A 20,546-nucleotide genomic window follows, 5' to 3' on the forward strand; every position below is an offset into this window, starting at 1 on the left:
GGATGTGTGGTTTGAAGGACAGGGCAGAGTCGAGAGTTCCACCGAGGCAGCGGATTTCAGGTGCGGGAGAGTGCGTGATGCCGTTTACCATAATAGATAGATCAGGTAGAGAAGATATGTGAGATGGAGGAAAGATGAGTTCAGTTTTGTCTACATTGAGTTTTAGAAAGCGAGAGTTGAAAAAGGAGGATATGGCTGATAGACACTCTGGGATTCTGGACAGCAGGGAGGTGACATCTGGGCCAGAGAGGTAGATCTGAGTGTCGTCCGCATACAGGTGGTACTGAAAGCCATGTGACTTTGAGTTGTCCTAGGCCAAGGTTATAGATGGGAAAAAAGTAGGGGCCCCAGGACAGAGCCTTGGGGGACTTCAACAGAGAGAGGGCAGGATGAGGAGGTAGTGTGGGAGTGGGAAACGCTAAATGTGCGGTCAGAAAAGTATGAGGCAAACCAGGAAAGGGCAAGGTCTTTGATGCCAAGGGAAGAAAGAATCTGTAGCCTTCTAGCCTGGGAAGATGCTGCAACCAGACCTCAATGCATTGTGACGTCTGGCTCCTCCTACCAGCATGGTTCTGCCTAAGATGAATTAAGTAATAAGTGAGTTTTATTTCTTAATCCCCTTTTATTTGTATTCACATTGTACATATTTTAATTGTCTCATATTGTAAGATCTTTTTATATCTTCTGTAAACACTGCTTGCCTATCTTTTGGGAGTAAAATATAAAATTATTAGTTCCGTCTCCATGCTCTATACTGAACTTCTACGTGCCTGAAGCGATTACGCTACTAATTTGGGTTGGCTTTGTACCCCTTTATTAATTTGAATATTAATAGAGAAATCGGAAGCTGGTGGCAGCGAAGTGTGCTCTGGGCTAGGTGAGCTAGCTGGCAGTGACGGAAGGGGTTTTATAAGCTGATTGTCTGGCTGCAGCCAGAGGCTTTTATAATTCCCTCGCGGGCCTAATAGCCAGTGCACAACAAGTAGCCCGTCCGGCAACTAACTATCCTAGATGCAGTTCCCTGACTGACCTGAGGGTAAAGTGGGCGCCGGAGAGCTGCAAATTCCAAAGTGAAGCTGAAAAGTGGGATATACATAAATCCCGGCAGTTCGTGACATATTGTGGCAGCAGTGGGATAACTACAATAAACCCCTGCGGTAAATTGTTAGGGCAAGACTAGCTTGCTGTTTTCATCACAGTGTGGCAGAGGTGGGATAACGAAGATAAGCCCCTCGTGCACATGTTATAGCCGTGTGCGGCGAATGGTCAACAACCCCTGACCCTGACATATGTAACTATTTAACTAGTTAACTATGTAACCATTTAGTGGCTTAATGTAAAAAAACAAAAAAACAAGTGTTCTTACTTTTCTCCCTGCAGTGTATTGTTCTGTATCTTTAATACTTTGCTTTCTTTCCTCTTATTGTATTAGAGTTTTGCTCAGTACATTCTTGGAGATGAGACTGCGGTTTCAAACGGAACATCAAAGTACTTGTGCAAAATAACAGCAGGTAAAGTGAGCATACATGTGTGAATGGTTATTTGGTAAAGGAGGGGGATCTGATGGTGCAGATGCCTCCTGTGGCCTAAAGTTTAGTCCACCTGTTCAAGCAGATGTAAACTGCAAGCTTGTGCACTCATTTCGGCCACACTGTTGTTTCTCACTAGCTTGCCTAGCTTGGATAATACCTTATGATCCCATTTCACATAGCGACGCACCAGCGATCCCAACAACTATGCAACCTGGTAAGGATCGCTGGTGCGTTGTCACACAGCAGCTATTCTGAATGATTCCAGCCTGCGTCCTTGAGTTATGCGTCGCCAACGAGGTCGCTCGTCAGCGTCAAACACAGCGATGCATGCTGGCCAGCGGGACGCCGACGATGAAAAAATGGCCCAGGACATTTGAGCACGATCATCGATATCCAGCAAGGGGGGGCGCATGTGTCACATGTGGCGAGATCGCTGTTGCGTCACAAAATCGGTGACCCATCACTGATCTCGCTATGTGAGATGAGGCCTTTATTCAAGCACGCCAAAGACATTGTTAGCACCCAAGCAGGCTCTGATAGCACCTTATCTGAGCACACTAGCTCATCACTATTCCCTACCCTAATGGTAGTAGCCACATGTAATCTAGATGTAATCAGACCAATTTGTTTTTCAGGGCAGAGAAAACAGCAGCTGGAGGACGATAGAAGGTGGGAACTTATTACATTATTACCAATGTAGCAATTAGGACATTCACTAATTTCGTGTTTTGTATTCCACTGTAGGTGTAGCTTAAAGCCCACTCCAACTGTGTCAAGTCTTGCTGAAAAGCTAGTAGTATGGATGACTAACATAGGTGAGCAACACTACACTAGTCGGCACAAGCATATTTGATAACCTTTTACATTTGTACAATTAAGCCCATTGGCTGAATGCAGGTTTTCACTTTAGGAAGTTGACTAATTCTGATCTAGGGTGAATACTTGGTTAGTCTCACCATGTAATGTATGACAGTCTGCTTAACAAGGATGTTTATTGAAATGTTTATAAACTACAACCTATGTCTGTGGCATTGTTGGACAGCATGGCCATGAACCAGGTGTCTAGTTAAAGAGGATCATCCCTGCTGGACTCTCTGCCTGCCCAGCTACACTGAGGGTCTCTCTGTATTGTGTGGTTTGGGTGAGACCTGTCAGTGTAGCTAAATGAGGAGTGGAAAGCCAGGAGGGAGATTACCAATCATCTCTATGTTTATCTCTGCAGCGCCACAACATGTCTGTAATGCAGGACCTTTTATTCGTGTTGCCTGTAGATCAGGAAGCATGTGAATAGTTTGATAAGTTTCTCTTAAAGCTAAATTATAAATCAAGGAATAATATACCACATACACATAGTTAGGTCCAGAAATATTTGGACATTGACTGAATCTTTGTGATTTGTGCTCTGCATGCCAATATTTTTTTACTTAAAATTAACTGAGATGCAATTGAAGTGTAAAGGTTCAGGTTTAACTCCTTTACGACATGCGCCGTACATGTACAGTGCATGTCGTGTCCCTCTCTTTTGATGTGGGCTCCAGTGCTGAGCCCACATTTTTCCTGGCATATGTCAGCTGAATTGAAGAGCTGACATGTGCCCCTAAACAGCCACGGGAGGAATCGTGATCCACCTGCGGCTGTTAACTCATTAAATGTCAATCTCTGACAGCGGCATTTTTTGTGTTTGCGCAGGAAGCTCGTCACTAATCCTGCGGCCGTGTCGCATGACTGCAGGTCGCCGTTGGATTGGCATAACAACCAGAGTTCTGCAGGAGACACCTGTGGTTGTTATTGCCGGATTGCTATGAATGCCAAACAGTGGTCTGCGCTCATAGCAAGTGAGCATTTCTGCTACACACAGGCAATCTGATCATCGCCTGTGTGTAGCAGAAGCGATTAGACAGCTTCAGCTACTAGTCTTCCTTGGAGACTATTGAAGCATGTTTAAAAAAAAAAAAAAAAATTCAAATCACCCCCCCCATGCAAAATAAAACAATTAAGAAAAAATACACATATTTGGTATCGTAGCGTACAAAACTCCCCCGAGCTATCACTCTATAAAAAGAATTAATCCGATCGGTAAACGGCGTAGCGAAAAAAATTAAATTCCAGAATTAAGTTTTTTTGTTCTCCTCAACATTGCATAAAAATGCAGTAACGGGCGATCAAAAGATCGTAGCCACACCAAAATGGTATTGTTTAAAATGTCAGCTCAGCTCGCAAAAAATAAGCCCTCACTCAGCCCCACATCACAAAAAATACACTATGGGTCTAGCAAAAATTACGCTTTTTTTTATTTTTGCAAACTTAAGATTTTTTTTTCACCATTTAAATAAAAAGGAACTTAGACATATTTGTTGTCTATGAACTCATAATGAACTGGAGCATCATAATGGCAGGTCAGTTTTTGAATTTGGTGAACATGGTAAAAAATAGTTGTGGGATTGCACTTTTTTGGCAATTTCACCGCACGTGGGATTTTTTTCCCCGTTTTCAGGTACACGATATGGTAAAACCAATGGTGTCATTCAAAAATACAACTCGTCCCGCAAAAAACAAACCCTCACATGGCCATATTGACAGAAAAATAAAAAAGTTATGGCTCTGGGAAGAAGGGGAGCGAGAAACAAGCGCAAAATCGGAAAAGGGCTGCAGCTTGAAGGAGTTAATTTTTTAACAAAAATATCTTGTGGAACGTTTAGAAATTGAAACCATTTTTCCACAAAGGCCTCCTCATTTCTGGGGCTCAAAATTAAACAGACAAAATAACTTTACCTTAAATAAAATGTTCACTTTTAATACTTTGTAGCAAATCGTTTGACAGTAATGACTACATGAAGTCTGGATGCCATGGACGTCACCAGTCTCTGGGTTTCCTCCTTTGTGATTCTTTTGTAGGCCTTTACTTCAACTGACTTCAGTTGTTGCTTGTTTGTGGGTGTTTCTGCCTTATGTTTGTCTTCAGCATATGAAACGTTGCTCGACGGGGGTGAGATTTGACTCCGCCATTGCAGAATATTTCACTTGTTTGCTTTAACCCCTTCCCGACCTTTGACGCCATGTAGGCGTCATGAAAGTCGGTGTCAATCCGACCTGTGATGCCTATGTGGTGCCAAGGGGATATCGCGTTCCTGCGGGTTGGGTGACCGGGGTCAATGAAAGGTCACCCGACCCGCAGGTACAGGAATAATTGTACTTCACCCTGGGTGGGGGGGGGTGTGTGGCTTTGCCCCCAAGTGGCTACGTTCGCTCTGATTGGCTTTTTCACTATCAACAGCCAATCAGAGCAATTGTTATATGTCACCAATGCAACTTGGTGAAATATTACAGTCCAGCCATGGCCGATGCTGCAATATCATTGGCCATGGCTGGAGACCGCGATCTGCGCCCGCTACCGACTGACGGCAGCAATCTGTCAGTATTTGCTCCCCTCACCGCTCCCCCCGCTTTCCGATTCCCCCCCATACCTCCCGAGTCCCGGTGTTCCTCTGTTTTCCCCCGTTTTCTCCCATGGGCGCCGCCATCTTCCAAAATGGCGAGCGCATGAGCAGTGCGCCCACCGAATCGGCCGGCAGATTCATTCATTCCAGGTGCATTTTGATCACTGTGATAAACCCTATCACAGTGATCAAAATAAAAAAAGGAAATAAACCCCCCTTTATCACCCCCATAGGTAGGGAAAAATAATTTATTTTTATTTTTCCGTTAGGGTTGGGGTTGGAATTAGGGTTAAGGTTAGGGATGTGTTGGGCTTAGGGTTGGGATTAGGGTTAGGCTTTTGGTTTCCACTATTTAGGCACATCAGGGGGTCTCCAAACGCGACATCACGCCACCATTGATTCCAGCAAATTTTGCGTTCAAAAAGTCAGTGCTCCCTCCCTTCCAAGCCCAGACGTGTGACCAAACAGTGGTTTATCCCAACATATGGGGTATCAGCGTACTCAGGAAAAGTTGCACAACAGCTTTGGGGGTCTAATTTCTCCTGTTACCCTTGGGAAAAAAAAATTTGGGGGTTAAAAAAATTAATTTTGTGGAAAAATTTGATTTTTTTCATGGCTCTGCTTTATAAACTTCTCTGAAGCACTTGGGGGTTCAAAGTGCTCACCACACATCTAGGTAAGTTCCTTGGGGGGGTCTAGTTTCCAAATTGGGGTCATTTGTGGGGAATTTCTACTGTTTAAGCACATCAGGGGCTCTGCAAACGTAACATGACGCCCGCAGACCTTTCCATCAAAGTCGGCATTTGAAAATGTCACTACTTCCCATCCGAGCCGCCATGTGTGCCCAAACAGTGGTTCCCCCCACATATGGGGTACCAGCGTACTCAGGACAAACTGGACAAGAACTTTTGGGGTCCAATTTTTCCTGTGTTACCCTTGTGAAAATAAAAAATCATTTTGAGGGAAAAAAGATTTTTTTTTATTTTCACGGCTCTGCATTATAAACTTCTATGAAGCACTTGGGGGTTCAAAGTGCTCACCACACATCTAGAGAAGTTCTTTCGGGGGTCTAGTTTCCAAAATGGGGTCAGTTGTGGGGGCGCTCCAATATTTAGGCACCCAGGGGCTTTCCAAACACGACATGGTGTCCGCTAACTATTAGAGCTAATTTTCCATTCAAAAAGTCAAATGGTTCGCCTTCCCTTCCGAGCCCTGCAGTGCGCCCAAACAGTGGTTTATGACTACATATGAGGTATCGGTGTACTCAGGAGAAATTGCCCAACAAATTTTAGGATCCAATTTATCTTGTTGCCCATGTGAAAATTAAAAAACTGAGGCTAAAAGAAAATTTTTGTGAAAAAAAAAAAAAAAAAAAAGGTACTTTTTCATTTTTGCGGATCAATTTGTGAAGCACCTGGGGGTTCAAATTGATCACTATACATCTAGATAAGTTCCTTAAGGGGGTCTAGTTTCCAAAATGGGGGTCATTTTTGGGGGAGCTCCAAAGTTGAGGCACACTTACCCTTGGGAAAATAAAAAAAAAATTGTTGCTTAAAGATCATTTTTGTGACTAAAAAGTTAAATGTTCATTTTTTTTCCATCCATTTTTCTTCTGCTGCTGTGAAACACCTGAAGGGTTAATAAACTTTTTGAATGTGGTTTAGATCAGCTTGAGGGGTGCAGTTTTTAGAATGGTGTCACTTTTGGGTATTATCAGCCATATAGACCCCTAAAACTGACTTCAAATGTGAGGTGGTCCCTAAAAATAATGGTTTTGTAAATTTTGTTGTAAAAATGAGAAATCGCTGGTCAACTTTTAACCCTTATAACGTCCTAACAAAACAAAAAAATGTTTCCGCATGTGGAAAATGTTATTAACTATTTTGTGTCACATAACTCTCTGGTTTAACAGAATAAAAATTCAAGATTTGAAAATTGCCAAATTTCTGATTTTTTTCACAAATAAATGCAAAAATTATTGACCTAAAATTTACCACTAACATGAAGCCCAATATGTCACGAAAACAATCTCAGAATCTCTAGGATCCATTGAAGCGTTCCAGAGTTATTACCTCATAAAGGGACACTGGTCAGAATTGCTAAAAATGGTCAGGTCATTAAGGTCAAAATAGGCTGGGTCATGAAGGGGTAAAATTCTTGGGTTGCTTTCACGGTATGTTTTATGTCATTTTTCCTTCTGTACTGTGAAGCGCCGTCCAATCAACCTTGTTATATTTGACTGAATCTGAACAGAATGTATAGCCCTGTACACTTCATAATCCATCCGTCTGCTTCTGTTTGTGGATTCATAAATCTGCAGTCACACACACTCAGTGCAGACTTATGGATTTGGACCATACGACCCCTTAAAGCTTATGTTGATTATAGAACTTTATCTTGAATATTTGTTAGGTAAACAGCCAAAATGCCAAAACTTGTCACTGTCCAAATATTTCTGAACTTAACTCTATATATTCTGTAAGTAGTTTACGTACATGTTTGCTTACATGCATGTATCTTAACCCTTTACCGTGCAATATTTAGTTTTTGCGTTGTTGTTTCTTCCATCTCCCCCTTCTTCCAGGAGCTCTAACTATTTTTTTTACTTCTCCATGGTCATGGATATGTGAGGGCATGTTTTTCCCAGTACAGGTTGTACTTTTGAATGTTTTTTTTTATTTATTGCAGGGTTCATTACATATTAAAATTGACCTTGCAATACGAATCTCTAGGTCACTGGGATTAGTGTTGCCAAATGTGTGTATATGTATGTGTGTATATATATATATATATATATATATATATATATATATATAAGTCATATGTAAAAGTTTGGGCACCCCTATTAATGTTAACCTTTTTTTCTTTATAGCTATTTCAGTTTCATATATCTAATAACTGATGGACTCAGTTATATTTCTAGATTCAAATGAGGTTTATTGTACTAACAGACGCCACGTAGGCGTCATGAAAAGTCGTGCCAGAACGACCCATGACGCCTATGTGGCGTCATGACTTTAAAGCCCCCCCGCGGGTCGGGTGACCGGGGTCACTGAAAGGTCACCCGACCCGCAGATACAGGGGGCTTTGTTCTTCGCCACAGGGGGCGTGGCTTCGCCCCCACGTGGCTACGATCGCTCTGATTGGCTGTTAAAAGTGAAACAGCCAATCAGAGCGATAGTAATATTTCATCAATGAAAATTGATGAAATATTACAATCCAGCCATGGCCGATGCTGCTGTAGCATCGGACATGGCTGGAAACACCGATTCCACCCCCCCCACCGGCGATCGCCCCCCCCCGCAACTGAATGACAGCGGCGATCTGCCGCCGCTGTCATCATCTGCCCCCCTCCCATTCCCTCTGCTCCCCGCCAGCTTCCGATAACCCCCTCACCCCATCTCACCTCCCCCGGCACCTTCTAAGTCCCCCTGTCGCTCCCGGTGTCCGGCGGGTCCGGTTCATGGGCGCCGCCATCTTGAAAATGGCGGGCGCATGCGCAGTGCGCCCGCCCGAATCTGCCGGCTGCAGATTCCATTCTTTCATTTTGATCACTCTCACAGTGATCAAAATGAAAGAAAAAGTAAATAAACCCCCCGATTATCACCCCCATAGGTAGGCACAACTAATAAAGTAAAGAAAATATTTTTATTTTTATTTTTCCATTAGGGTTAAGGTTAGGGTTGAAAAGAGGGTTAGGGTTAGGGTTAGGGTTGGAAAGAGGGTTAGGGTTGGAAAGAGGGTTAGGGTTGGAAAGAGGGTTAGGGTTGGAAAGAGGGTTAGGGTTGGAAAGAGGGTTAGGGTTGGAAAGAGGGTTAGGGTTGGAAAGAGGGTTAGGGTTGGAAAGAGGGTTAGGGTTGGAAAGAGGGTTAGGGTTGGAAAGAGGGTTAGGGTTGGAAAGAGGGTTAGGGTTGGAAAGAGGGTTAGGGTTGGAAAGAGGGTTAGGGTTGGAATTAGGGTTAGGGTTGGAATTAGGGTTAGGGTTGGAATTAGGGTTAGGGTTGGAATTAGGGTTAGGGTTGGAATTAGGGTTAGGGTTGGAATTAGGGTTAGGGTTGGAATTAGGGTTAGGCTTGTGGTTAGGGATGTGTTAGGGTTAGGGCTGTGGTTAGGGGTGTGTTAGGGTTAGGGCTGTGGTTAGGGGTGTGTTAGGGTTAGGGCTGTGGTTAGGGGTGTGTTAGGGTTGGAGTTAGAATTGAGGGGTTTCCACTGTTTAGGCACATTAGGGGGTCTCCAAACGTGACATGGTGCAACCATTGATTCCAGCCAATTTTGCGTTCAAAAAGTCAAACGGTGCACCCTCCCTTCCAAGCCCTGACATGTGCCCAAACAGTGGTTTACCCCAACATATGGGGTATCAGCGTACTCAGGAAAAATTGCACAACAACTTTTGGGGACTAATTTCCCGTGTTACCCTTGGGAAAATAAAAAATTGGGGGCTAAAAAATTATTTTTGTGGAAAAAAATTATTTTTTCATTTTCACGTCTCTGCATTATAAACTTCTGTGAAGCACTTGGGGGTTCAAAGTGCTCACAACACATCTTACATACGTTCCTTGGAAGGTCTAGTTTCCAAAATGCGGTCACTTGTGGGGGGTTTCCACTGTTTAGGCACATCAGGGGCTCTGCAAACGTAATTACGATCGCAGACTATTCCATCAAAGTCTGCATTTCAAAACGTCACTACTTCCATTCCGAGCCCTGACGTGTGCCCAAACAATGGTTCCCCCCCACATATGGGGTACCAGTATACTCAGGACAAACTGGACAACAACTTTTGGGGTCCAATTTCTCCTGTTACCCTTGTGAATATAAAAAATTGCGAGCTAAAAAATTATTTTTTTGAGGAAAAAAATTTTTTTTATTTTCATGGCTCTGCGTTATAATCTTCTGTGAAGCACTTGGGGGTTCAGTGTGCTCACTACACATCTAGGCAACTTCCTTATGGGGTATAGTTTCCAAAATGGGGTCACTTGTGGGGGGTTTCAACAGTTTAGGTACATCAAGGGCTCTGCAAATGTAACATGACGCCCGCAGACCATGCCATCAAAGTCAGCATTTCAAAATGTCACTACTTCCCTTCCGAGCCCTGACGTGTGCCCAAACAGTGGTTCCCCCCACATATGGGGTATCAGCGTACTCAGGACAAATTGTACAACAACTTTTGGGGTCCAATTCATCCTGTTACTGTTGTGAAAAAAAATTGCGGGCTAAAAATCTTTTTTTTTTTTTGAGGAAAAAAATGATTTTTTATTTTCACGGCTCTGCGTTATAAACTTCTGTGAAGCACTTGAGGGTTCAAGGTGCTCACCACACATCTAGATAAGTTCCTTGGGGGGTCTAGTTTCCAAAATGAGGTCACATGCCGGGGGTTTCTACTGTTTAGGCACACAGGGGCTCTGCAAATGTAACATGACACCCTCAGACCATGCCATCAAAGTCAGCATTTCAAAATGTCACTACCTCCCTGCTGAGCCCCAACGTGTGCCCAAACAGTGGTCCCCCCCCACATATGGGGTACCAGTGTACTCAGGACTAACTGTACAACAACTTTTGGGGTCCAATTTATCCTGGTACCCCTGTGAAAATAAAAAATTGCGGACTAAAAATATTTTTTTTAAGAAAAAAAATTTTTTTTTATTTTCACGGCTCTGCGTTATAAACTTCTGTGAAGCACCTGGGGGTTCAAAGTGCTCACTATGCATCTAGATAAGTTCCTTAGGGGGTCTAGTTTCCATACTGGGGTCATTTGTGGGGGAGCTCCAAAGTTTAGGCACACAGGGGCTCTCCAAACACGACATGGTGTCCGCTAACGATTGGAGCTAATTTTCATTTCAAAAAGTCAAATGGCACTCCTTCCCTTCTGAGCCCTGCCGTGCGCCCAAACAGTGGTTCCCCCCCACATATGGGGTACCAGCGTACTCAGGACAAACTGGACAACAACTTTTGTGGTCCAATTTCTCCTGTTACCCTTGTGAAAATAAAAAATAGCGTGCTAAAAAATCTTTTTTGAGGAAAAAAAATGATTTTTTATTTTCACTGCTCTACGTTATAAACTTTTGTGAAGCACTTGGGGGTTCAAAGTGCTCACTGCACATCTAGATAAGTTACTTAAGGGGTCTAGTTTCCAAAATGGTGTCACTTGTGGGGGAGCTCCAATGTTTAGGTACACAGGGGCTCTCCAAACGCGACATGGTGTCCGATAACGATTGGAGCGAATTTTCCATTCAAAAAGTCAAATAGCGCTCCTTCACTTACGGACGCTGCCGTGCGCCCAAAGAGTGGTTTATGACCACATATAAGGTATCTGTGCACTCAGGAGAAATTGCCCAACACATTTTAGGATCCATTTTATCCTGTTGCCCATGTGAAAATGAAAAAACTGAGACCAAAAGAAAATTTTTGTGAAAAAAAAAGTACTTTTTTTTTTTTTTACCGATCAATTTGTGAAGCACCTGGGGAGTTCAAAGTGATCACTATGCATGTAGATAAGTTCCTTGGGGGGTCTAGTTTCCAAAATGGGGTCACTTGGGGGGAATCTCCAGTGCTTAGGCGCGCAGCGACTCCAAACGCGACATGGCAAGCGCTAAATATTCCAGCATATTTTCCATTCAAAAAGTCAAATGTGCTCCTTCCCTTCCGAGCCCTGCCGTGCGCCCAAACAGTGGTTTATGACCACATATGAGGTATCTGTGTACTCAGGAGAAATTGCCCAACAAATTTTAGGATCCATTTTATCCTGTAGCCCATGTGAAAATGAAAAAAAATTAATGATAAAAGAAAATTTGTGGTGCAAAAAATAAAATGTCCATTTTTTCCTTCCACGTTGCTTTAGTTCCTCTGAAGCACCTGAAGGGATAATAATCTCCTAGAATATAGTTTTGAGTAGCTTGAGGTGTGCAGTTTTTAGAATGGTGTCACTTTTGGGTATTTTCTGCCATATAGACCCCTCAAAGTGACTTCAAATGTGAGGTGGTCCCTAAAAAAAATGGTTTTGTAAATATTGTTGTAAAAATGAGAAATCGCTGGTCAACTTTTAACCCTTATAACTTCCTAACAAAAAAAAAAATTGTTTCCAAAATTGTGCTGATATAAAGTAGACATGTGGGAAATGTTATTTAGTAACTATTTTGTGTCACATCACTCTCTGGTTTAACAGAATAAAAATTCAAAATTTGAAAATTGCGAAATTTTCAATATTTTCGCCAAATTTCTGTTTTTTTCACAAATAAACGCAAAAATTATCGACCTAAATTTACCACTAACATGAAGCCCAATATGTCACGAAAAAACAATCTCAGAATCGCTAAGATGCGTTGAAGTGTTCCAGAGTTATTACCTCATAAAGGGACACTGGTCAGAATTGCAAAAAATGGCCAGGTCATTAAGGTCAAAATAGGCTGGGTCATGAAGGGGTTAAACAAAATTTGACCGGTGCAAAAGTATGGGCACCCTTATCATTTTCTTGATTTGAACACTCCTAACTACTTTTTATTGACTTCCTGAAGCACTAAATTGGTTTTGTAACCTCATTGAGCTTTGAACTTCATAGCCAGGTGTATCAAATCAAGAGAAAAGGTATTTAAAGTGGCCACTTGCAAGTAGTTCTCCTATTTGATTCTCCTATGAAGAGTGGCATCATGGGCTCCTCAAAACAACTCTCAAATGATCTGAAAACAAAGATTATTCAACATAGCTTTTCAGGGGAAGGATACAAAAAGTTGTCTCAGAGATTTAACCTGTCAGTTTCCACTGTGAGGAACATAGTAAGGAAATGGAAGAACACAGGTACAGTTCTTGTTAAGCCCAGAAGTGGCAGGCCAAGAAAAATATCAGAAAGGCAGAGAAGAAGAATGGTGAGAACAGTCAAGGACAATCCACAGACCACCTCCAAAGACCTGCAGCATCATCTTGCTGCAGATGGTGTCACTGTACATCGGTCAACAATACAGCGCATGCATAACGCCTTTTTGTATGACCAAACAACTCAATCTTTGTTTCATCAGTCCACAGGACCTTCTTCCAAAATGTAACTGGCTTGTCCAAATGTGCTTTTGCATACCTCAGGCGACTCGGTTTGTGGCGTGCTTGCAGAAACGGCTTCTTTCGCATCACTCTCCCATACAGCTTCTCCTTGTGCAAAGTGCGCTGTATTGTTGACCGATGCACAGTGACACCATCTGCAGCAAGATGATGCTGCCGGTCTTTGGAGGTGTATATAAAGTAGATATGACAGGCTCAAACCCCAACTTAGGTGCTCTGGGAAAAAACAAGACTAAAGTATAGGAGTAACCCCGGCACACTAATAACATGAAAGTAAAGTCTTCTCAACGACAGTCTTTAATTGTTGTGATTTTATTGATTGTGAAAAAAAAGGGTGGTGTTACAATCCAAAAAAGGGTGGTGTTACAATCCAACGTTTCAGCTCTACATCTCGAGCTTTCATCAGGGATATGACTAGATCCTTGGTTTTGAGGTGTGTGTATAAGTGGTATAGGTTTGCCTTTGTAATCCAGCTGCTGGAACGGTACCTATAGTAACCACGATGTGTAGGGTCAGCACGTGACTCCCGTCCTTGTGTCCTAAATCTAGTCAGGTGTGGAGGAGGCCTCCTCCACACCTGACTAGATTTAGGACACAAGGACGGGAGTCACGTGCTGACCCTACACATCGTGGTTACTATAGGTACCGTTCCAGCAGCTGGATTACAAAGGCAAACCTATACCACTTATACACACACCTCAAAACCAAGGATCTAGTCATATCCCTGATGAAAGCTCGAGATGTAGAGCTGAAACATTGGATTGTAACACCACCCTTTTTTGCATTGTAACACCACCCTTTTTTTTCACAATCAATAAAATCACAACAATTAAAGACTGTCGTTGAGAAGACTTTACTTTCATGTTATTAGTGTGCCGGGGTTACTCCTATACTTTGGTCTTTGGAGGTGGTCTGTGGATTGTCCTTGATTGTTCTCACCATTCTTCTTCTCTGCCTTTCTGATATTTTTCTTGGCCTGCCACTTCTGGGCTTAACAAGAACTGTACCTGTGTTCTTCCATTTCCTTACTATGTTCCTCACAGTGGAAACTGACAGGTTAAATCTCTGAGATAACTTTTTGTATCCTTCCCCTGAAAAGCTATGTTGAATAATCTTTGTTTTCAGATCATTTAAGAGTTGTTTTGAGGAGCCCATGATGCCACTCTTCATAGGAGAATCAAATAGGAGAACTACTTGCAAGTGGCCACTTTAAATACCTTTTCTCTTGATTTGATACACCTGGCTATGAAGTTCAATGAGGTTACAAAACCAATTTAGTGCTTCAGGAAGTCAGTAAAAAGTAGTTAGGAGTGTCCAAATCAAGAAAATGATAAGGGTGCCCATACTTTTGCACCGGTCAAATTTTGTTTAAATGCAGATTGCACATTTTCTGTTAGTACAATAAAACTCATTTGAATCCAGAAATATAACTGAGTCCATCAGTTATTAGATATATGAAACTGAAATACCTGTTGCAAAAACCAAAATTGTTATAAAGAAAAAAGGTTAACATTAATAGGGGTGCCCAATCTTTTACATATGACTGTGTGTGTGTGTATATATATATATATATATATATATATATATATATATATATATATATATATATATATATATATATATATAAAATTATACAGGGTGGGCCATTTATATGGATACACCTAAATAAAATGGGAATGGTTGGTGATATCAACTTCCTGTTTGTGGCACATTAGCATATGGGAGGGGGGGAAACTTTTCAATATGGGTGGTGACCATGGCGGCCATTTTGAGGTCGTCAGTCCATTTTGGATCCAACTTTATTCCAATGGGAAGAAGGTCATGTGACACATGAAAATTATTGAGAATTTCACAAGAAAAACAATGATGTGCTTGGTTTTAATGTAACTTTAATCTTTCATGAGTTATTTACAAGTTTATGACCACTTATAAAATGTGTTTAAAGTGCTGCCCATTGTGTTGGATTGTCAATGCAACCCTATTCTCCCACTCTTGACACATTGATAGCAACTCCGCAGAAGAAATGCTAGCACAGGTGTCCAGTATCTGTTTCAGATACTGCACATCTCGTATCTTCACAGCATAGACAATTGCCTTCAGATGCCCCCAAAGATAAAAGTCTAAGGGGGTCTGATCGGGAGACGTTAGTGGCCATTCACCTGGCCCATGCGACCAATCCACTTTCCAGGAAACTGTTCATGTAGGAATGCTCGGACCTGACACCCATAATTGATGGTATGGTGTGGTTTGAGGTACAAAGATAGTGTGGCCATTCTTCATCAGTGGAAACGTTAATGTCACTGGATATCTGAAATTGCTATATGATTGTGTTTCCCTCTTTATGCACTGAAGATGGCCTGTTCCCGGAGTTTTTCCAGCAAGATGGTGCACCACCACATTATGGGTGTCAGGTCCGAGCATTCCTACAAGGAATATGACCCCCTTAGACTAGCATTTCGTCTGACACAGGGCAGCACATTTCTCTAGAATCCATTGATTGTCTTGTCTTGAGATTTCATTGTACCCTGCACAGATTTTAGACACCATGTGTCAGATGCAACAAAGCAGCCCCAGAACATAAGAGCCTCCTCCATGTTTCACAGTAGGGACAGTGTTTTTTTCTTTATATGCTTAATTTTTCTGTCTGTGAACATAGAACTGATGTGCCTTGCCTAAAAGTTCCATTTTGATCTCATCTGTCCATAGGACATTCTCCCAGAAGCTTTGTGGCTTGTCAACATGTAGTTTGGCAAATTCCAGCCTGGAGACATTTTTGGCCAGTCTATCACCTTTACCCCCAGTTTCCTTTAGGAAGGCAGTGGTCATCTTGAAGGTTTGTTTGGGGTTATTATCTTGCTAGAATACTGCTCTGCTGCCCAATTTTCGAATGCAGGGAATGATGTTCTGTTTCAGCGTGTCAGAGTACATGTTTGCATTCATGTTCCCTCAATGAACAGCAGCTCCCCACTGCCAGCAGCAGTCATGCTACCCCAAACCATGGCACTCCCACAGCCATGCTTGACTGTAGGCAAGACACATTTGTCTTTGTATTTTCAACTGATTGCCGTCACACAGTCTTGACACAATCTGAACTAAATAAGTCTTTTTTTGGTCTCATGAGACCATATGGCATGGTTCCAGTAAGTCATGTCCTTAAGTCTACTTGTCTTCAACAAAGCATTTGCAGGCTTTCTTGCTCATCATCTTTAGAAGAGACTACCTACTAGGACGTCAGCCATGCAGACCAATTTGATGCCGTATGCTGCATATGGTCTGCGCAGTGACAAGCTGATATATCCCCACCCCCATAACATCTGTAGCAATGCTGTCAGCACTCATATCAATTTTGAAAAGCTAAAGTCGATATAACGCTGAGCCAGTTCCAGTTTTGATTGTAAATTGTCTTTTTAAACCGCTGTATAGTCTTGGCCATATTGCTGCAGCTCAGTTTCAGGTTGTTGGCCTAGGCTATAATAAGTTTTCCTTGTTTATGGAGAGCAGCAATTCATTTTTTTAGGCCCTGAGAGAGTTCTTTGCCATGAGGTGCCATGTTGAATTTCCAGTGACCAGTATGAGAGTGTGTGAGAGCGATGACTACATATGACACACTTGCTACTCATTCACACCTGAGACCTTATAAAACTAAGTCACATGATACCGGAGAAGGAAAATGGTTAACTGGGCACAATTTTTCACTTTGTTGCCAGCGGTTTAAGACCATTAATAGCTGTGTGTTGTTGTTTAGAGAGCACACCATATATACACTGATGAGCAGTACACTGAGTACTTTACATTATATCAAAGTGTCATATCTTAAGAGATGTCCACTGGAAAGATACAAGAAAATATTTAAAAAATTGTGAGGTTATTGAATGAAGATATATAATCTGCTGTACATAGGATTCTCTGTAAATGGCTAACAAAGGCCTTTTAGATATTGTAGCAATGCTAGGTAGGCTAGAGATAAGTACTAGCGCTGCATGTTTTGATACCTGACTAGCCTTGATTAAGAATCAGGGCCTAGGTTCACTGGATGAAGCTGCAGAGAACCATGTGAAAGCTGCAAGCTTGTTCAGTGTGAACTGTGCCCTTTGTTGAACTGTTATGTTTGGCAATGGAAGCTGCTGTAGCTCGGGCTGAAGGAGATACCAAGAACAGCTGGCATTGTGCATCTTCTGTGTATGAAGTTTGCTCTGGGTAAAAGGCTTGTAATTGTGAGCATGCGCTGACATGTATGTGTCCTGCTAGATGAACTGTTTATTTGCTGTTATACCTTTGTGCCCAGAAGAGGCTATTCTTGGGTTTGAATATTTTTGGAGTTTTAAGAAAGAAATGAAACACATATTTGGACCAAACTGCATTGCCTACTTAATGCCTACCTGAGAGTGTGAATCCTTATAGTATATACAGTTGCAGTATTTTGATTGTGGTCTTTAAAAAAGCAGCATTTTTAGAAATGAGAGGGTATGTACCATCTGTGTTTCTTTGGAATATTCTATTATCAACTACAGCTACATTCAACAAAAGTTGACCTGTTGCCATACATGCGATCGTTTAACCCCTTTACACCCGAGGGTGGTTTGCACTTAATGACCAGGCCAGTTTTTACAGTTCTGACCACTGTTCCTTTGAGGTAATAACTTTGGTAATAACTTTGGAACGCTTCAATGGATCCCGGTGATTCTGACACTGTTTTGTCGTGACATATTGTACTTCATGTTAGTGGTAAAATTTCTTTCAAATAACTTGTTTATTTGTGGGAAAAAAACAGAAATGTTTGCGAAAATGTCACAATGGACTTTGAATTTTCACGCCCTTAAATCAGAGAGATATGGTACACAAAATGCTTAATAAGCAACATTTCCCGCATGTCTACTTTACATCAGCACAATTTTGGAACCACATTTTTTTTTGTTAGGAAGTTATAAGGGTTAAAAGTTGAACAGCGATTTCTCAGTATTACGCCTTTTTTTTTTTTTTTTTTTTTTTAAAGGGACCACATTACATTTGAAGTCACTTTGAGGGGTCTATTTGATAGAAAATACCCAAAAGTGACACCATTCTAAAAACTGCACCCCTCAAGGTTCTCAAAACCACATTCAAGAAGTTTATTAACCCTAGGTGCTTCACAGGAATTTTTGCAATGTTTAAAAAAAAAATGAACATTTACGGTAACTTTTTTTCACAAAATTTTTTACTTCAAATCCAAATTTTTTTATTTTACCAAGAGTAAAAATCATATTTTTTCCACAGAAATAATCTTTTCGCCCCCAATTTTTTATTTTAGCAAATGTAAAAGGAGAAACTGGACCCCGAATGTTGTTCTGTAATTTGTCCTGAGTACCCGGATACCCCATTTGTGGGGGCAAACCACTGCAGATTGCAGAAGGGAAGGAGCGCCGTTTGACTTTTTCAATTCAAAATTGGCTGCAATTTGAGACCAGACGCCATGTCGCGTTTGGAGAGCCCCTGATGTGCCTAAACAGTGGAAACCCCCCACAAGTGACACCATTTTGGAAACTAGACCCCCCAAAGAACTTATCTAGATGTGTGGTGAGCACTTTGAATCCCAAAGGGCTTCACAAAAGTTTATAACGCATAGCCGTAAAAATAAAATCATATTTTTTTCCACAAAAATGATCTTTTCACCCACAATTTTTTATTTTCCCAAGGGTAACAGGAGAAATTGGACCCCAAAAGTTATTGTGCAATTTGTCCTGAGTACACATATACCCCATATTTAGAAGAATACTAGTTTTGAGGAACAGTGCAAAGCTCAGAAGGGAAGAGGCGCCATATTGGCGTTCAGATTTTGCTGGAATGGTTTGAGGGTGCCATTGGTAGAGGCCCTGAGGTGCTAGAACAACAGAAACCCCCTATATGTGAACTCATTTTACAGACTACACTCCCCAATGAATTCATCTAGGGGTGCACCACATGTGCCTCATAGACTTTTATACCAATAAACGGCGAAGAAATAATAAATTACATTTTTACCACTAAAATGTTGTTTTAGCCCCAAGTTTTTAATTTTTCTAAGGGCTAATAGGACTTAGTTTGTTAAAAAAAAAAAAAAAAAGGTCCATTATTTCCTGAGTGTGCCAATACCCTACATGTAATCGGGAAATAGTTTTCGTGCACAGTGCAAAGCTCAGAAGGCAAGGAGCACCAGATTTTACTGTAATGGTTTGCAGGTGCCATAACCCATTGGCAGAGCCCATGAGGTGCCAGAACAGCAGAACCCCCCATAAGTGATCCCATTTTACGAACTACGCCTCTCAATGAATTCATCTAGGTGTGTGTCACAGAATTTTATACCATTGGGCAGTGAAGACAAAATAATTACATTTTTACCACCAAAATTTGGTTTCAGCTAAAGATTTTGCATTTTCACACAAGAAGTGGCTAAAAATGGCACCAAAATTTGTCCCACAATTTCTCCTGAACGTGTAATACCTAACATGTGGCTGTACTGTACTACTTATCCATACAGAGAGACTCAGCAGGAACGGAACGCTATTTGCCTATTCAAGTGAATGGGTCTGTGCCCATGTCGCTGTGTTTCCACGTACCGTGTGCCTGTGGGCAAAACACTCTGACATGTCCGTTTTTTTAATGTCCGCACGGGCCACAAAATGTCCCTGAAGACACCTGCATATGCATAACACACATGATGTCATCCTTGTGACACGCATCGGAGAAGGGGAAGAAGCTGTACAGTAAGCGCTGATCCCCGGTGTCGGGTGCTGAACACTGCTCTCATCAATTTCCCCTGCTGTGTCGGCGATTGGCGTGAGCAGGGGAGAATGATGAGAGTTACATTTAAGTGATAAAAGAGACATCAGACGGCGGCTGATAGGACTATTACTGCCGTCAGCTTACCCCTGCTGCTGCTAATAAGTGACAGCAGGAGCGGCTGATGGGAGGGTATTCATCAGCCGCCGCCTGCACTATAAATAAATAAATAAATAAATGAAAAAAAAAAAACTGTATGGGTTCCCCTGTATGTTCTATAACCAGCCAGGCAAACTCACAGCTGGGGGCTGCAACCCTCAGCTGTCAGCTTCATCAAGGTTGGTTATCAAGAGTTTTGCCTGGCTGGTTATAGAAAATACAGGGGAACCCACGTCATTTTTTTTCTTTTATTTATAGCGCAGGCGGCAGCTGTTGAATACCCCCATCAGTCTCTCCTGCTGTCACTGTTAGCAACAGCAGTAGGGGTAGGCTGATGGGAGGAAACATCTAACTTGAAGGAGCTGGTGCAGTTTTGCCTTGAGGAATGGGCAAAAATCCCAGTGGCAAGATGTGGAAAGTTCAGAGACTTATCCAAAGTGACTTGCAGCTCTTGTGGCTGCAAAAGGAGGCTCTACAAATTACTGATTTTAGGGGGGTGAATAGGTGAAATTCCAAGTTGTAAGGTAGCAAAACACAAAAAAGCAGAGGTTGAATACTTTTGCAAGCCACTGCATCTGATGGCAGTTTTTTTCCATTGCAATTCTCTCAAGTCCTTCAGTGTTTGCAGTCTTCCTGTTAT

At 41.9% G+C, this 20,546-nt stretch overlaps 1 protein-coding gene across 2 annotated transcripts in view; it reads left to right on the forward strand.

Moving 5' to 3' along the window:
- The window catches only part of LOC141049051 (anaphase-promoting complex subunit 1-like), a 272,962-nt gene that overhangs the window by 125,442 nt on the left and 126,974 nt on the right, over window positions 1–20,546 (forward strand). For both annotated transcript variants that reach the window (XM_073545167.1, XM_073545166.1), the window contains exons 21-23: window positions 1,433–1,511; window positions 2,168–2,201; window positions 2,277–2,347. In XM_073545167.1, the coding sequence (XP_073401268.1) occupies window positions 1,433–1,511; window positions 2,168–2,201; window positions 2,277–2,347 (184 nt within the window). The remainder of the gene's footprint in view (window positions 1–1,432; window positions 1,512–2,167; window positions 2,202–2,276; window positions 2,348–20,546) is intronic.

Source organism: Dendrobates tinctorius, unplaced genomic scaffold (assembly GCF_039654945.1).
Source record: "Dendrobates tinctorius isolate UK_male_01 unplaced genomic scaffold, ASM3965494v1 ptg000140l, whole genome shotgun sequence".
Taxonomy (NCBI): domain Eukaryota; kingdom Metazoa; phylum Chordata; class Amphibia; order Anura; family Dendrobatidae; genus Dendrobates; species Dendrobates tinctorius.